General features: G+C 38.9%; 1 protein-coding gene across 3 annotated transcripts in view; it reads right to left on the bottom strand.

Annotated features, from left to right (window-relative positions):
- Window positions 1-18,039, bottom strand: part of sclt1 (sodium channel and clathrin linker 1) — a 94,572-nt gene that overhangs the window by 6,448 nt on the left and 70,085 nt on the right. For all 3 annotated transcript variants that reach the window (XR_009511320.1, XM_059965233.1, XM_059965234.1), the window contains exon 22: window positions 12,993-13,088. Coding sequence is in view for 2 of the 3 variants with exons in the window: in XM_059965233.1 (XP_059821216.1) it covers window positions 12,993-13,088 (96 nt within the window). In the remaining variant the exon portion in view is untranslated. The remainder of the gene's footprint in view (window positions 1-12,992; window positions 13,089-18,039) is intronic.

The raw sequence follows: 18,039 nt of genomic DNA, 5'->3' as shown, positions 1-18,039 counted from the left end.
AATTTAATCAAAATTTGACAAAAATTGTTGAATTCTGGGTGAGATATGAATTACTTTTTGACGATGAGGCAGTATTGACAGAGTGGCACTATATTGTAAAACGTAAATCATATTAGGGAGTTTTCCCTTGACCCTCCTCATCTAATACACTAAGCTCCATTTACTACAAAGAGGAGGATGGTCATTGTTGGAGATCAAAGACCACTGACATTGCGTGGAACAGCTTCATAAATTCAAATAATTAATAGTCATTTTATCAGTTACCTCCTTTCTAATTATAAGAAGGGTTGACCACTGAAAGACTGCACAGTAATTCATTTCAATGCTATTCCCTTGTCTGTTGTAAGGGAAACGTTTTTCCCCCACAATGTTCAGTAGCACTACCAGTACTAAATCTTAACTACCAATATTCTAGGGATTATCAGCAAACCACAAGCTTAATTGGAACAGATATAAAACTGCTGGAGCTACCAGCATAAAGAAGTCTATTTGTTATTAACCACTTTAAACATACAGTTCCTCCACTACCAATGAACTCTGGCTACATTTTGCATCATTCACAGGATGTACCTGCCTGGTCCTGGATAATGTAACATGATATTACACAGCAAGACAGTCAACACATTTGCACTAAGAGAAGCTACATTTCATGAATACTTTTTGTATTTGTTGATATTATCTTGATTTGTATTATAATATATTCAGTACGTAACACAATCATTATATAAATAAAATTGCAAACTGTTGCTAAATGTCAGTAGACTCTAGGTGTTGTGGTGAGCTGGAAAATGTAACTTCATATCAAGATGTTTAAGTTCTATGCTACTCTCCCAGGGAACAGAAAGATGGATCAATAAACAGGGCCTGGAAGAGCTCTGGCTGCTGTTGGTACTAGTGACATTAGATACGGAATTTGGGGAACAGCACAGGAGGAACAACTTTGGATTCTATGGACAATGGGACAGTTCAAGTAGAGGCGGTATTTGCAGAGGATGGGTAGGTTGCCTTTCAACATAGAAGGGACCAAAAGTCTTAATACTTTCTTGTGATATTAATACACAACATCTTATTTGAATTTATAATACAATTATATTGTGCTTCAAAGCTTTAAATTAATGGTCCTTTAATGACAAGCACAAAGGGAGTAATAAAATAATTTTGACCATTAGGTTGTGAATTTATAAAAGTTCAAATGATTCCATGAAGTATAAAATATTAATGGTTATTTGCAATGTGTAACTTATTGAAACAACAGTTAATAAATTATTGTCTTGCAACTCTATTAAGATCAACCAATTATAGCCAAGACACAATTGTTATAGAATCAGAAATGGCAATTTAAAATTGAACAATTTAGTATGGAATCAATTAAAATTTTACCCAAATCTCTTAATTGGATTGAAATTTGCAACCAGCATTCATATACAATTAGACTATTTTAAAATTAAGATAAACATACTTAGATTATGTGACATGTTATATAACTCCTCTGGTAGCTTTCATGATCCAGTGCTCAGTCATTTAATGAACAGCTATAATTACTGAATTGATGGATGTGGCAAATTTAATGGCTATTTTAAATTCATTCCCATGATGTGGGCATCATTGACAAGTGCTACATTTGCTGTCCATTCTAAATTACCTTCAAGTTGAGCGGCTTGCTGGATTGCTTCAGACAGCAGTTAAGAATCAACCACTACATAATTTACTTCTATTATTTTTATTGTAAAGGCAGCAGATTTCCTTCCCTATATGACATAATGCACTGGGTGCACTTTTACAATAATGTATTCATTATTTTACTAACTATTATTGATTGCAGTTTTATATTTCAAAAATAATATTTGTTAACCAAAGAAAGCATATAGTATAGTTCATGCGGTTCTGCTACAATGCAATAGTTATGTTCCCAGGTTACCCCATGTTACAGAAAGTCATATTGTAGCAGAACAAGCTGCAGTTGTCTTTAAAGCAGAGGTTTAAACAGATTCTCCCAATCATGATCAAACTATAACCAACATTGAGTGTAATACAGTGTTCCCTAATTCAATCACATTATAACTGATTTGTGTTATGGAAGGGGGTTTTAGCACAACTACTTTCATTTACTTAAATTAACGGTTTGCATTTTACTCATCACCACACTCAGTGGCCACTTTATTACAAATATCTAATCAGCCAATCGTGGCATCTATTCAATGCACAAAAGCATGTAGACATGGTAAACAGGTTCTGTTGCTGTTCAGACCAAACATCAGAATGCAGAAGAAATGTGCTCCAAGTGAGTCTGACTGCAGAATGGGGTCGGATGGGCTGGTCTGCGCATCTCATAAAATGCTGATCTCCTGGGATAATCATGCACAACAGTCTCTAAAATTTACAACAGATGATGCAAAAAACAAAAACATCCATTGAGTGGCAATTCTGTGTATGAAAATGCTTCACTGATGAGAGAGATCAGAGGAGAATGGCCAGACTGGTTCAAGATGACAGGAAGGTGACGATAACTCAAATGACCACACTTTACAACAGTGGTGTGCAGAAGGGCATCTCTGAAAGCCCAACATGTCCCACCTTGAAGTGGATGGGCTATAGAAGCAGATGACCACAAACACAACTCCTGTACCTAATGAAGTGGCCACTGAGTGTATACTGCCAAAAATACAATCTAACCTGGGTCCATGGACCCCTCAGTTATAGTTGGAGTCTATCACATACAAAAGGCTGGGAACCCTTGGTCTAAACAGCAAGGTTGAATGGAACCTTCATATCTAATTTTTAAACATTGGAAAGGAAATAGTTCTCAACTATCACTGCTATTACTAAACATACTTTCCTTTATTCTTGTTCCTTTTTTGTTTGTTCTTTTTCATTAATATGAATATAATAAACCAGTTATAATTTATTAATTTAAAATGAGTTCTTCCTCCCAATCCAGACTATTAGCATTGAAATATAGTCGGGTACCAATGCACAAGAAAAAGTGCACCAGTTAACTGACCATTAGAAACCACAGTGTCCATGCTGATATTACTCCCCTTATTTCTATGTAACCCTGAAATTTATTCCTTCTCATCTGCTCATCAACATCTACTTGATTATTTTTACCACTTATCTACACAAAATTGTAGGTGGCAAAGTAGTCAATTAATATATCATGGAATATGGAATTAAACAGAAACATGATTATGGAGAGAAAATACAAAGTCCACAGATTGAAGCCAAGTCACTGGAAGTGTGAAGCAGCAGCACCAACTGCTGTGTGTTGTCTTTGGTTAATCTCCAGGGCAGGGGTTCCTAACCTTTATAATGCCATGGACCACTACCAATAACCAAGGACTCTGTGAGCCCCAGGTTGCGAACGCCTGCCTTAAGGAATCCGGCACTACGATTGTTTTTCAACTGTCACCTGCTCATTTTCCTAATCTGCCCAAGTTCTTCTGCAGACTTCTGCTTCCTCACCACTACCCGTCTCTTCACCTGCATTTCGCAAATTTATCACGTTCACACACTTTAGTTACAAAGCCATCAATTCCATCATCCAGATCTTTAAAATATACTGTGAAAAATAGTGGACCCAACACAAAAACCCATTTGGAACACAACCAGTCACTGGCAGTCAACCAGAAAAGGCCCCATTTATTCCCATTCTTTGCCTCTGTCAGCCAGCCAGTTTTTTGTCCATGTTAGTATGTTTCCTGTAATACCATGAACTCTTATCTTGTTTAGCAGCTTATCAAACCTGCATGTGTGGCACCTTATCAAAGGCTTTCTGAAAATCCAAGTAATCATTTCCCTATCCTGCTTGTTATTTCCTCAAAGAATTCTAACAGGTTTCTCAGGCAAGATTTCCCCTGATTTCCCCTGAATCCCCTTGGTGATTTTGGCCTATTGTGTGTCTCTAAGTAACCCAAAACCACACCCTTAATGGACTGTAACCACATAAATTAACTGGCCGATAATTTTCTGTTGTTTGCTTCCCTCTGTTCTTGAAGAGTAGAGTGACAATTGCAATTCTCCAGCCCTAAAGATTTTTGAAAGATCATTACTAATGCCTCCACAATCTCTTCATCTACCTCTTTCCGAACCTTGGGGTGTAGTCCATCTGTCCATGTGACTCATCTATCTTAAGATCTTTTAGCTTCCTAAGAATCTTATTAGTAATAGTGACTACACTCTCTTCTGCACCCTAACATTCAAATATCTGGTAAACTCTGGTGTCTTTCACAGTGAAGACTGACACAAAATACTTACGGTATTCAGTTTGTTCACCTTTTCTCTGTTCCCCATTAATACCTCTCCATTGTCATTTTCCAACAGTCTAGGACATAGAAATCTATAGTACATTACAGTACCTTCAGTCCACAATGTTGTTCTGACCATATAACCTACTCTAGAAACAGCCTAGAATTTCCCTACCTCATAGCCTTATATTTTTCTAAGTTCTATGTACCTATCTGAGAGTCTCTTAAAAGACCCTATTGTATCCACCTCTATCACCATCACTGGCAGTGCATCCCATACCCACCACTCTATGTTAAAAACTTACTTCTGACATACCCCTGTACCTACTTCCAAGCACCTTAAAACTATGCAACCTCGTATTAGCCATTTCAGCCTGGGAAAAGCCTCTCGCCATTTACGTGATCAATGCCTCTCATCCTGATACACTTCACTATCACTGATATACTCCTGATTCATCCTGATCAGTGACCTGATAAACTTCTATCAGGTCATCTCTCATCCTCCATCACATCAAGGAGAAAAGGCCAAGTTCACTCAACCCATTCTCAATAAGGCATGCTCTCCAAGCCAGGCAACATTCTTGTAAATCTTCTCTGCACTCTCTCAATGGTATCCACATCCTTCCTGTAGTGAGGTGACTAGAACTAAGCAGAATCTGGTCCACTTCTGCCTCACTTTTACTCATTATATATCTGGGAAATAAAAACTTTGATATCTTTTTTAAGTTAGCTACCCTACCTTCATATTTCATCTTTTCGCTCATTATTGTTTCTTTAGTTGTCTCCTGTTTTTTCTAAAGGATACCAATCCTATAGCTTCCCACTAATTTTGCTATAGTGTATGCCTTATTTAGGCAGTCTTTAAATTGCCTCATCTTCCCTTTGGAATGCTTCTTTTTTGGGATGAACTGATCCTGTGCCTTCTAAATTACTCCTAAAAACCTCCAGACATTGTTTCTCTGTTGTTATTCCTGCTAGTATCCCCTTTCCATCAACTTTGGCCAGCTCCTTTCTCACACCTCTATATTTCTCCTTACTCAATGGTAATACTGATACATCCAATTTTAGCTTCTCCCTCTCAAACCGCAAGGCGAATTCTATCATATTATGATCACTGCTGCCAAAGTGTTTGTTTACTTTAAACTCCCTAATCAAATCTGATTTCATGACATAACCCCAAAACCAGAATTGCCTTTTCCCTAGTGGGCTCAACTACAAGCTGCTCTGAAAATTTATCTCTTAGTCATGCTACAAATTATTTCATGACACAAAGCTGGGTGGCAGTGTGAAATGTCAGGAGGATGTTATGAGAATGCAGGGTGACTTGGACAGGTTGGGTGAGTGGGCAAATGTATGGCAGATGCAGTTTAATGTGGATAAATGTGAGGTTATCCACTTTGGTGGCAAGAACAGGAAGGCAGATTACTATCTAAATGGAGTCAAGTTAGGAAAAGGGGAAGTACAACGAGATCTAGGTGTTCTTGTACATCAGTCAATGAAAGCAAGCATGCAGGTACAGCAGTCAGTGAAGAAAGCTAATGGCAGGCTGGCCTTTATAACAAGAGGAATTGAGTATAGGAGTAAAGAGGTCCTTCTGCAGCTGTACAGGGCCCTGGTGAGACCCCACCTGGAGTATTGTGTGCAGTTTTGGTCTCCAAATTTGATGAAGGACATTCTTGCTATTGAGGGAGTGCAGCGTAGGTTCACAAGGTTAATTCCCGGAATGGCGGGACTGTCATATGTTAAAAGATTAGAGTGACTGGGCTTGTATACACTGGAATTTAGAAGGATGAGAGGGGATCTCATTGAAACATTTAAGATTATTAAGGGATTGGACACGCTGGAGGCAGGAAGTATGTTCCCGCTGATGGGTGAGTCCAGAACTAGAGGCCACAGTTTAAGAATAAGGGGTAGGCCATTTAGAACAGAGATGCGGAAAAGCTTTTTCACCCAGTGAGTGGTGGATATGTGGAACGCTCTGCCTCAGAAGGCAGTGGAGGCCAAGTGTCTGGATGCATTCAAGAGAGAGTTAGATAGAGCTCTTATAGATAGCGGGGTCAAGGGATATAGGGAGAGGGCAGGAACGGGGCACTAATTGTGTATGATCAGCCATGATCACAGTGAATGGTGGTGCTGGCTAGAAGGGCTGAATGGCCTACTACATCTACTGTCTATTGTCTCTTGGGATCCAGCATTGACCTGATTTTCCTAATTTACATAAGCAAACACCCATGACCATCATAACATTACCCTTTTTAACTCCTTTTGTAATTAGTACTTCATGCCCTGGCTACTTGTTTGGAGACCTGTATATAACTCCCATCAGGGTCTTTTTACCTTTGCAATTCCATAACACTTTGGTCAATGTGGAACTCCTTAATGTAAACATTCTGTCCTGTGGAGGATGTGTCTTATTCTGTCTGTCATGTTTGGTTAGGTTCGAAACTGAAGCTGCTTCTCCCATTGGTTAGCTGCCTGGTGTCCGGTTTCAAGTATCCTGGATATACAGAAGAGCACTTATGGGAGGTCTCACTCTCTTTGTTTAAGGCAGGAGGTGCACATGACCATTGGGAAGATATGCTCTGTGCACACTTTTAGCTCTGTATGTTTGTTGAATATTCAGCTTTGTAGTTTTTGTAACTTTGAATGCTTGGTCAAATTCTTACTGTTTGTAAATAAATGATAATATATTTATTCGCAGTCAGTGTTTTCTTTCTCACTCACCAGACCCACGAACCTGATTCGATGTTACATTTTGGCGCAGCAAGCCAGCAGCATCTAGCTTTTTAAGCAGAAAAGCATTTCTTTAAAAGGTTATAAGAGCAGATCCCTCTGAGAGATGCAGAGTGCCAGAGTGGACTGATAATAGTGAGGGCTTTGGAAGTCTCTCTAACCATTCCAATAGGTATTGGAATGCCAGCAGATTGGTCAGACCAGTTACATTTTGCCGGTGTTGAAATGGGACACCACCTTGTTTCCATACTTAAATTTTTGGGTTTTCTCAGGATAAATGATAACCAGCAGGATGTTTTCTGGCTGTTTGCAGCGATTGTAAGACATCATTACAAAACAACAGCAAGCCCCAAGAATGAATTTTACAATCTGTCAATGCTGTATTATTCTGAGACTCGTTATTGTTGCCTCAGGATAGGGCTGCGAAATTGAGAGATATTGAGAGAATTTTGGGAGAAATTGAGAGAATATAGTGTTACGCCTGTGCCCAACTCTGAGGGGCCGAAGGGTCCAAAGTAGCCCCCTCCTTTTTGAGAAGCGCAAGATCGCTATTAATTCAGGCCAGCAGACCCAACCCAGAAAATGAGAGAGAGACGTTTGGAATGTCCTGGCCCTCAGTGATACAAAGTCACGGAAAGCGGCCATTGTCTCGTGGAGACGGAATTGTGTATTGAGTACTGTACTTCATGGAAGCCCTCAGGGAATGATCAGAGGGGGTTGGTTGAGGGATTGCATCATCCCGACCTGACTGACATCTGAGACCCTGTGAGTCAGGATAAAAGAAGGTCTGGGGAACAACCCCTTGAGACGCACCAGGAGAAACGCTAGAAATCCCGTGACAGCGTTTAATAGCGACAGCCGGTGGAAGGCCCAAGTGTGTCCTTTTCCGTTGCCCGGGATTGAGGCCTTACCACGGAAGACGGCTTAGCTAAAGAAGAGATCACCACCGACGACATTTCGAAGGATCGACATCATAAAAAGGAAAACGGGCAAGTTCTAAAAACATCATCTCTCTCTCCAACCAAAAGCTGCAGCCTGAATGAACTAAAGTGACTTTTATATTTCCATCGGACAATACATTATCCCCTAGACAACGATAGAGCTATTTCTTATTGATTATTATTATACCCAAGCTTTTAGATTTAGTATTGACGACGTATATTATCTGTATGTTTGCATTGATATTATTTTTGTGTATTTTTATCAATAATTGCTGTTAAAAATAGTACCATCAGACTTCAACGGACCTCTCTATCTTTGCTGGTAAGTGACCCAGTTACGGGGTACGTAACAATCGTCATAGCACACCAATTAATGAAGCTACAGCACTTAGATGCTAGTTGGCAGCCCAACCCTTTCAAGGTTTGAGTCATGATGAGGCAGGGCGATTATCCTACTGTGGGGCTGGTGGTTGGGGAGGCCTGGCTGGATAATGAAAATGAGGGAGCATGGACCCTTTGGTTTATCCCTCAAAATGATGGCTCTCTTCCCCCACGTACCTGAAACAGTACAGACCAACATGGGGGGCATTGGCCTACGGCTTCTTCCTCTCAGGAGGGGGAAGAGGATCAGAAATGAATGGTACAATGGACACCTTTGAGACAAGAGAGGTCAGGGAGTTCTCTGGCCCAGTGGTTACTGAGGATATGGGGTACCAGAGTGATGCTATCTGAGATGGGTACTTTAGGGAGCCTATTGTCCCAGTATGTGATCAATAATGCTCTGAGAACACTGCTTGCATCCTCTCAAAATGATGCATCACTACGAGTTTGTGGTAGCAGCTACCCTGGTGGTTCAGAAATGGAATTAAATTATTACTATTTTTTAAAGAGTTGGCTAATTTATTTTCTCTCTCCCATCTATCTATTTCTCATCCCTCAGTTTCATCTCAATCTGGTTCTTTCCTTTCAAAGATTCAGGAGGGAGGGTAATTTCTTACCGAATGGAATGTAAAATCCAAAGGAGAATGGAGCACAGTGGGGGGGGGGGGGGGGGGGTGCGGAGAGAAGCACTAAAGTTCTACACCAGTTGGCTTATCATAGAATTATACCATGATAGTGTAGCCCACCAGAGGATATTGAATTAACTTAAGGTATGATAAGACACATAGATCCCTCCGTGGTTTTTCCCAGTAAAAGAGGTAGTGTTGTCTTTAATAGCAGCAGCTGTTGGTCATCCTACAAGTACAGTGACTCAAATATTACAAGGTTTGGAATATGTAGAAGAGGATGCACGTAGAGGTACACAAGTTGGATAAGCAGACAAAGAGTGGGGGATCCCGGATATCCTGTAAAGAATTCTTTTTTAATGTTGCTTAATGCCGGGAGCAGGTAACTGAGTTTCCCACCCCCACCCTCTGTGCAATGTGGAGGAAGAACTGTCTGGGGTAGCAAAAGAGGGAGCGGGAGAGGGTTATTCTTCAAGCCCTCTACAGATAAGGGCTCCTTTTATCCTCTGCCAGATTCCTCGCATTCCATTCAGGAGTGGGATCTGGGGGGGGGGGGGGGGGTATTTAGCAACTCGTTGTAGGGAGAGTGTTATTCGACCTGCATCCATCTTCCCTGTAAACAGAGTGTGAATGATTTGAATTCGAAAAAGTGAGGTGTGGCCACACACATCAGTCTGCTTGACAGAAAGAGGACTTTGCCTTTAAGAGACGGTGAATGTGTTTTATATACCCTGCCCAGTTGCTTTTTCCTGATCAGTTGTTCTCTGAAAAGTGTGCTTTCTCAGGCTACGTCCACACTAGGCCTGATAATTTTGAAAACACCAGTTTCGTGTAAAAACGATAGGCGTCCACACTATGCGTTTTTAAAAATATCTCTGTCCACATTAAAACGGAGATTTTGGCGAATCACTTCCTACTGCGCATGCGCAGGACACATCTACCGAAAACAAGTGACATGTTTGGTGTCGAATCTTGCCGTGAAAGTGCGCGTTTGTGTAGTTAGAGACCAGAAAAACTTAAACAACGGACAGCTGTTGGCTCCCGCGCAGTAGAACTTAAAAGTAAAAAAAATTACACATTTTGGAGTGTTTCTGAAAAGCTCCGGTTTCGGGGACGAAAACGCCGTTTTAGTGTGGATGGAGTGTAAAAATAAAGAGAAAAAGCTTCAGTTATGGATTTATCCAGTGTAGTGTGGATGTAGCCTCATTGAGAAATTAATTGTTTTATGCTTTATTTCCATACCAAGTTTTACTGAGGAGGACTACAGCCTGGGCTTTGCGTTCTAAATCTGCTATTTTGTTTCTTGAGTTTGTTTAGTCACTTTGTTTCTTGGACCAAGGGTCTCTTTGTCAGGACAAAGGGTCTCAGCCCGTACTTCTTCCTATAGATGCTGCCTGGCCTGCTGCGTTCCACCAGCATTCTGAGTTCTGTTGTTATGTGTTTTCTAAATATCCAGTGACTAATCAGGAGTGAGTGCATTTGTATTTCCCTGCATTACAAAATGGCTAAGTGGTGGCTGTTGACTTGTGATGGGAGATCCTATGATACATTCCTGGGGATAGCATTTGAATTTGCACACTGGTCCAACGGGTCAGATTGCTGAATTTGTATGAGGACTCCTTACTACTCCACAGAAGGGATGCCACTAATATCAATCCCTTTGATGAGAGAAAAGACTGCTGTGGGATGTTATCTGGCTTCTTGGCTTTTGGCATTTTGTTTTGAAGGAACTGGGAGGGATAGTCTATTCCAGCCAACCTCAACTCCAAATATGGGACTTGAGCTTTAATAACACTGGCGGAGTGAGTGCTTTAAGGGCTGGTATTTCCCTACATACCATTTGTTGAATTGAAAGGTCCACAGAGGAAATCACAGAGTATTGGTGTAGGTGGTATGTTGAGTACATGTGCAGGGTGCAAGGTGGATGGCAAGTGTGAGCAGGAATAGTATCCTTGGAACAGCTGTGTCTATGCCAAACGGTGTTGTGAAGGTGGGCTCTTGTTGGGTGCTGAATGGCACTTACTGGACCTCAGTTCCTAAGCCTACCCATGGTTCCCACAGCGTGGTGCAGTTGGCATATCATGCTGTATGTATGACACGCCAGTCCTCTCAGAAGAGCACTTTGTCCTTGCTGGTCAGTACGAAGGCTATTACAAAGGAAGGAAGATTTTGAATGATAGCCTTTCTCAGCATGGTATGGCCAGACAGACCCGTGAACTGATTTTGATGACCTTAGATTACCTGCTCACCAAGGAATGTTGCACTTGTACTGTTATTAGTCAAGAATGCTGCACTTACATTCCTGATAAGTCAGGTAACATCACTCACTTGGTTGATCACATCTGAGTCTGTGTATAAGATTATGTGAAAGGACCAGCTCATTAGCTATTACACTCCAGGGTGGTGCTGGTGGCCTTTTGGGGCACAGCAAGGTTGATGGATTGCTGTAGTATACTGGGAGGTGTCTATTGGGTTTACAGTACTGGGTATTGTACTCTTGGGTTTTATAAGTGACTTTGGGAGTTTGCGAGATAGCAGTTTGAGGGTAGGATTATCCCATTCACAGCTTTTGAGGGGTGGAGTGTCCTGTGCAGGACGTGGCTTATTCTACCTGTCAAAACTTGCTTTGTTGTGATTAGTCAGTTTAGAAACTGCCGCTGTTTTCCCTCATTGGTTAGCTGCCTGATGTCCGGTTTCAAATATTGTGGGTATACAGAAGAGCACCTGTGGGAGGTTCTCATGACCGTTGGGAAGATGTGCTCCGTGCATGCTTTTAGCTATGTATATTTGTTGAATATTCAGCATTGTAGTTTCTGTAACTTGGGGAACATGAACGTTTGGTCGAATTTTTACTGTTTTTGTAAATAAATGATTAATATACTTATTTGCAGTCAGTGATTTCTGTCTCACTTGCTAGACCCGCAATTCAACGTTACACTTTCTCTGTTATGGGAATGCATTATCATAGCTGAAATAATATTACCAATGACCTCCCACTGTATAATTGCAGTTTTACCAGGCAAGCTTTGACCCAGCCATATCTGTTTCATCCTATTCAAAGTGACCTTTGTTCAACTGATGATATTTACTTTGGAGTGCTCCATTTCATTTTCTTTTGCTATGATATTTTGATCACTGTTTTCTAGATGTTCCCCATTGATCTTTACTTCACCTGGCCTTGTTTATTTCTGACGACCAACCTCAGCATCACTAAGTCCTTCATTAGGCCAGAAACACACTGCACAGGACACACTTAAAGTCTTGCATTTCTTCACTCTAATATCATTTCCAAATCAGACTGCATAGATCATAGGTGTCAAACTCAAGGCCCGCGGGCCATATCCGGCCCGGCGTACAATTACATCCGGCCCGTGAGATCATTTTAGATAGATCTATTATTTTAATTATTAATGGCCCGGCGATATGAAGCCTATGATTGTAAGTTAATACCAATCATAAAAATAATGCTTGCTCAGCAGTCTTCTTCATAAGAAACGGAATTTGTGAGGTGAAACACTTTGTAGTTACAGCAGAGACTGAGACACATGAGAACAGGCTGAAAAAAAGGAGGCAAAAAAAGCTGCATTCACACGCGCCCGACTGATCCGGCCCAAATGAAGCTGCATTTTGCCCAATCCGGCCCGTGACCTAAAATGAGTTTGACACCCCTGGCATAGATGGATGAAGTTTTCTAATTATCACTACAGCATTTGCACATCACTGAAATTCTCCTGCAAACATACTCATCAATATCTTTCCTATTACGCGGCAGCTTACAATTGGTATAATTGTATGTCCATTATTTCTTAAAACTAAGAGGTAATTTACATCATTGATTATTCCAGAACATTCACTCTCTCTTTTCCACTGCAATATTCTCTTTAATCACTTACAAGGTGTACACAAGCCATTTGTAAGATCATTTGAAATCAAACATCAAGCTTATAGTGCCCATTATTTTATAGCTTGACTCTGTACTTAACGACATAAAAAGAAAGATATCCTTCACAAAAGTTAAAATAATCATACAGTTGTTAAGCAGCTTGTCTGACTATACATCCATTTACCTTTTGAGAGGCTGTAGCTGCTCTGTTCTCTGAGTGGGTCAGCCGCCTTTGAAGTCTGTTAATTTTTTCCTGACTTTCCGACAGCTGTTTCTCATACTACCTCAAATTAAAAATGGAAAAATGGAAAAGATGAATTCATAAAAAAGATATGAACTTTTCTGATATTCTGGATTTAACATTTTCATATATTAAAGCAAATTTGTGGTTAATCTAAGGTTAATCTGTCAAAAATAAATGGAAAACATAATTGATCCCAGCAAGAAATGATTATAGAAAAACATATTAGTCTAGAAATGATATGTCAAAGTACCCTTCATTAGTTTAGTGTTAAAAAAACAGCATCTAGTGGTGAAAAGATGGATGTGGAGTTCCAATATATTATAAATTATTGGATGTTTTTTTTTCTACACTATCATTAGCAATGTTGGAACTCAAAATAATCTGTTCCTCAAAAATGTCAAAAGATTTAATGAAATTCATGTTTATTGCTTTAATACCAGTGAAACAAGCCATGGCGATTTTGAGCCAGTGATTCACATTATATAGAGTTTTTTTTTAATGGCGAGGATTTATTTCCTCATGTGCCACAATGCCCTGGTGGTTCAGAAATAGAATTAAATTACTATTTTTTTTTTAAAGAGTTGGCTAATTTATTTTTTCTCTCCCATCGCCTCCACTCCTTCTCTCTCCCTCAGTCTCATCCCACTATTGTCTCAATCTACTTATTGTTCTTTCCTCTCAATGATTTAGGAGGGAGGGTATTCTAATTTTACTTGACCTATCACGTCATCAATTTTGTGTCCTACAGCTGAATGAAAAAAAATTAATCCATACCTAATGGTGAGGTAAAAGATTAAATTCTTGACAATTACTGTAAGATTCACTACTCCAAAACTTTGGGTCAATGTATTTTCTGTAGAGAAAGATCATTAGCTTTTTCATGTGGTGCTATACTCAGTAATTCCCTTCCATTCATCATTATGTGCCGTGTCAGATGACATGGGAGATTATGGTCTGTGATCATGATAGTTCTCAGCAAATTTTTCTACAGAAGTTGTTTGCCATTACCTTCTTTTGGGCAGTGTCTTTACCAAACAGGTGACCCTAGCCACTTTCAATACTCTTCAGAGATAAAGTGTTTGAATAACCAAGGATTTGTGATGTGAACCAGCAGCTCATTATGACCATCCACCACCCACTCGCATGGCTTCATGTAAACCTTAATCCTTGGGGGGGGCGCTAAGCAGATGTATACCTTGTCTAAGGGTGACCTGCAGGCAAGAGGAGTTTCATCTCCATCTGCCACCCTTGCATTAGAATTGTAATATGATTTCTCAGGAACAGATGAACTGATGGCAAGTGTATAAATTAAAATGATGTTCAGCAAATATAATTATGTATCAAGCAAAACTAAAACTTGAAGATCTAATTACAGGCTGGAAGTACTCCTAAAACAATTTTTTAAACTTTCCCAGCTCATATTTATTTATCTTTTCCATCTGTCAGAATGGCAAAATTAGCTTTCCTACCCAAAACTATTTGAGAATTTATTGGAATTTTGAAAACGATTCCAAATAATGACAACTGGAGTTAAAATTCCACCAAAACAATCAACATTTTCTATCATGTAATGCATTTGAAGGGGACTATAAAGACTGCCTATATTGAGTCAAAAATTTTTCAGTGTTGATCCACTAGGATTAAAAATTAACTTAAGAATATCCACTCTAGAGGTCAGCAGGAGACGCTCATGGTGAGTACTGTTTCAGATTCGCTCCATAACCTTTACTTTTCTTAACCTATGATCACCCTTATTTAACTTACTTTTACCTACACCAAAAGATTCTTGCTACTTTTTTGGACTTATCTTTAAGAGTTTATTGTGAATTTTTGAAAAAATGAATACAGAAATGGCTCTTAGATTTAAAGGGCGAGAACCTGGGAAGGATCCTAACGGGAACGGGAAGAAGAAAAAGACTGATCCTAAGCGCACTGAATTGACTTATGAAATATTATTGGAGGTTTTAAACGACAAATTTTTAAACAAGATATAAAGGCTTTTCAAGATTATATGGATAAGACAGATTCAGTAGTTAACCAGCAGCAAGTTCCAATCGCAACTTTGCAAGAGGACGCTCAGAAGCGAGTCTTGATAATCGAAAAACTGGAGCAGAAATTACTTTCGACAATTAAACAGGTGGAAACACTTAAAGCCAAGAGTGTCGACTTTGAGAATCGGTCTAGAAGACAGAACTTGCACATACTTGGTCTCCCGGAAGGTATTGAACAAGAGGACCCCTCGAAGTACTTTGCTCAACTTTTAAAGGATGCATTCCCTTCTGTATTCCCAGACAGTCCTCCGTTACTTGATCGCGCTCACAGAATTATGCGTCGTTCACCAAGTGCTTCAGCTAAACCACCGGTTGTAATTGTCCGATTTCACTATGTGCATGTTAAAGAGCAACTTATTCGTGTGGCTCAGCGTGTAGGGATGGTCAAATTTCAAGATCACAATTTTCAATTAGTGGAAGATTTTAGTCCAGAAGTAATGAAGGCAAGGCTTCTTTTTAAATCTCTGATGTCTGAATGTTATGAGAAAAATCTAAAACCTGTGCTCTTATATCCTGCGAAGCTCAGAATCTCACCTCCGAATGCACCACAGAGTGTTTTCCTTTCTACATCTCAAGCGAGAAGCTTTCTGAATGAGAACTTCCCTACTGCTACGGATTCTCATCTCTAATAAATGAGTGATTTTGATTGTGCAAGATGGTTTTTGTTTCCAAAACCAGATTTTGTTTCTGGCTATTGGTGTAGGTTTACTCTATATTTTATACTCTAAAGTTTTTTTCGACATACTAATCTTTTTATTTTACTTACTTCAACCACTGTACTTTATCTTTGGTCATTATTATTAATCCTTCAAAAGGTGAATTTTTTTACTAAGATGGCGGTTTCTTCTCAAATATTTTTGGCTATTTTTTTGATTTCGCCATTTTTTTCTCTCGTCTTCATCCTATAATGCACTTCTTATCACAGTTTAAAATTGTTTTTGGTTTGTTTGGGTTTTAACCCGATTTATAAGTTACTAGTGATTATATTCTTTTTGTTTTTTTTTTACTATCAATTATATTAAGAAGTTTGGTTTTAGTTTAGTGATTATTATTTCTTTAGTTTGGGTGGATCTTTTTTTTATCCTTTATATACGGAGTTGTCTTCTGCTGATATGGGGGTAGATTTAGTTTCATCTCAACTTTTTCCCAGCCTTTTCCTGGCTGCGGTGGTCTTTTTTCCTCTTGGGTGGGGAGTGGGTTTTTTTTTCTAAATCTTATGTTCCTTACATCAGTTTTTTTTAGTTTTTTCATTTGGGCTGATTTTAAACTACTAAAACGTCAGCGATATCGTCACTTCCGGGTCTGCCCCTTATTTTTGTTCCTCTTCTGGGTGCATGAGTTCATAATTTGGTTAACCCTTTATATACCAAAGGGCTGATTTCAGAAATATGGCTCAGACCATTAATTTTGTCTCTTGGAATACTAATGGCTTAAACCATCTGATTAAACGGAAAAAGATTTTCAAAGTATTCCAAAGACTTAATGTTCATATTATTTTTGTGCAAGAAACTCATGTGAGGAAAGAGGACAATTATTGCTTTTTTAGGTTTTGGAGGGGTCAACAGTACAAATTCGACAAATTCGAATGCTAAAGTAAAGGGAGTTTCAATTTTTATTGACTCCTCTATTGCATTTGTCCAACACAATATCTTTTCGGAGCCGAATGGTAGATTTTTGTTAATTACTGGCTTACTTTTTAACAAAAAAGGTTGCTATGGTTAATGTTTATGCTCCAAATGTGGATTGTCCCAATTTTTTAAGTCTTTATTTACTTCTTTACCTAATCTAAATGAATATAAGTTAATAATGGGTGGTGACTTTAATTGTTGTTTAAATCCTTTGCTGGACAAATCTATATCTACTCAGACTTTACCTAATAAGTCGGCCACTTGTATTAACTCTTTTTTGACTGATAATGGAATTTTTGATATTTGGAGATCCCAGCATTCTAAGGACAAAGAGTTTTAATTTTTCTCACATGTTTATCATTCCTACTCGAGAATTGATGATTTTTTTTTACTGACTCTTGTTTTATTCCATCGGTAATTGGTTGTAATTATGATATTACAGCCATCTCTGACCATGCTCCATTAAAACTTTCTATTAAATTTATGGATACAGCCTCTAGTACTAGACAATGGCGATTTGATTCTACCTTGCTGCAAGATCCGGATTTTATTAAATTTATGAAGGAACAGATCAATTTCTTTTCAACTAATTCCACGGATGATATTTCTTGCGGAACACTTTGGGACACTTTTAAAGCATATATACATGGACAGATTATCTCCTACTCTGGTGGTCTGAGAAAACGCATTAAGGAGGAAACTCTTTTATTGGTTGATAAAATTAAAGAGATTGACAAGAAATATTCGATTACTCCTAGTAAGGAGCTTTACAAACAAAGGATTGAACTTCAAACGGAACATAGTTTATTACTTACATCTTCGATTTAAAATCAATTAATGAAAAGCAGATCTGAGTTTTATATACATAGTGATAAATCGGGTAAACTGTTAGCTAGTCAATTGAAAAATGCTTTGGTTAAACATCAAATTACTAAGATCCATCAGCAGAATGGGGATCTGACAGTTAACCATGATGAGATAAGCAATCATTTCAAAATTTTTATACCTCCTTGTATCATTCCGAATTCCCTCATGATCATAATACCATGTGTGATTTTCTTGGGAAATTGAATTTTCCAAAATTATCATCAGATGATCTTTCAGTATTAGAAACTCCTATTACGGATGCAGAAATTAAAGGGGTTATTTCCTCTATAAATTCTGGGAAAGTACCAGGTCCAGATGGGTATACAGTAAAATTTTTTAAAATGTTTTTCTGCTACTCTTTCTCCTTGGTTATGCAGGGTTTTTGAAGAAGCAATTAGATTGGGCAATCTGCCACAATCTTTTTATAGAGCTTCCATTTCT

This window comes from Hypanus sabinus, chromosome 3 (genome assembly GCF_030144855.1).
Source record: "Hypanus sabinus isolate sHypSab1 chromosome 3, sHypSab1.hap1, whole genome shotgun sequence".
In the NCBI taxonomy this organism is placed as follows: Eukaryota; Metazoa; Chordata; class Chondrichthyes; order Myliobatiformes; family Dasyatidae; genus Hypanus; species Hypanus sabinus.
The sequence above is the reverse complement of the archived record's forward strand: the minus strand, read 5'-3'. Positions and strand labels throughout refer to the sequence as shown.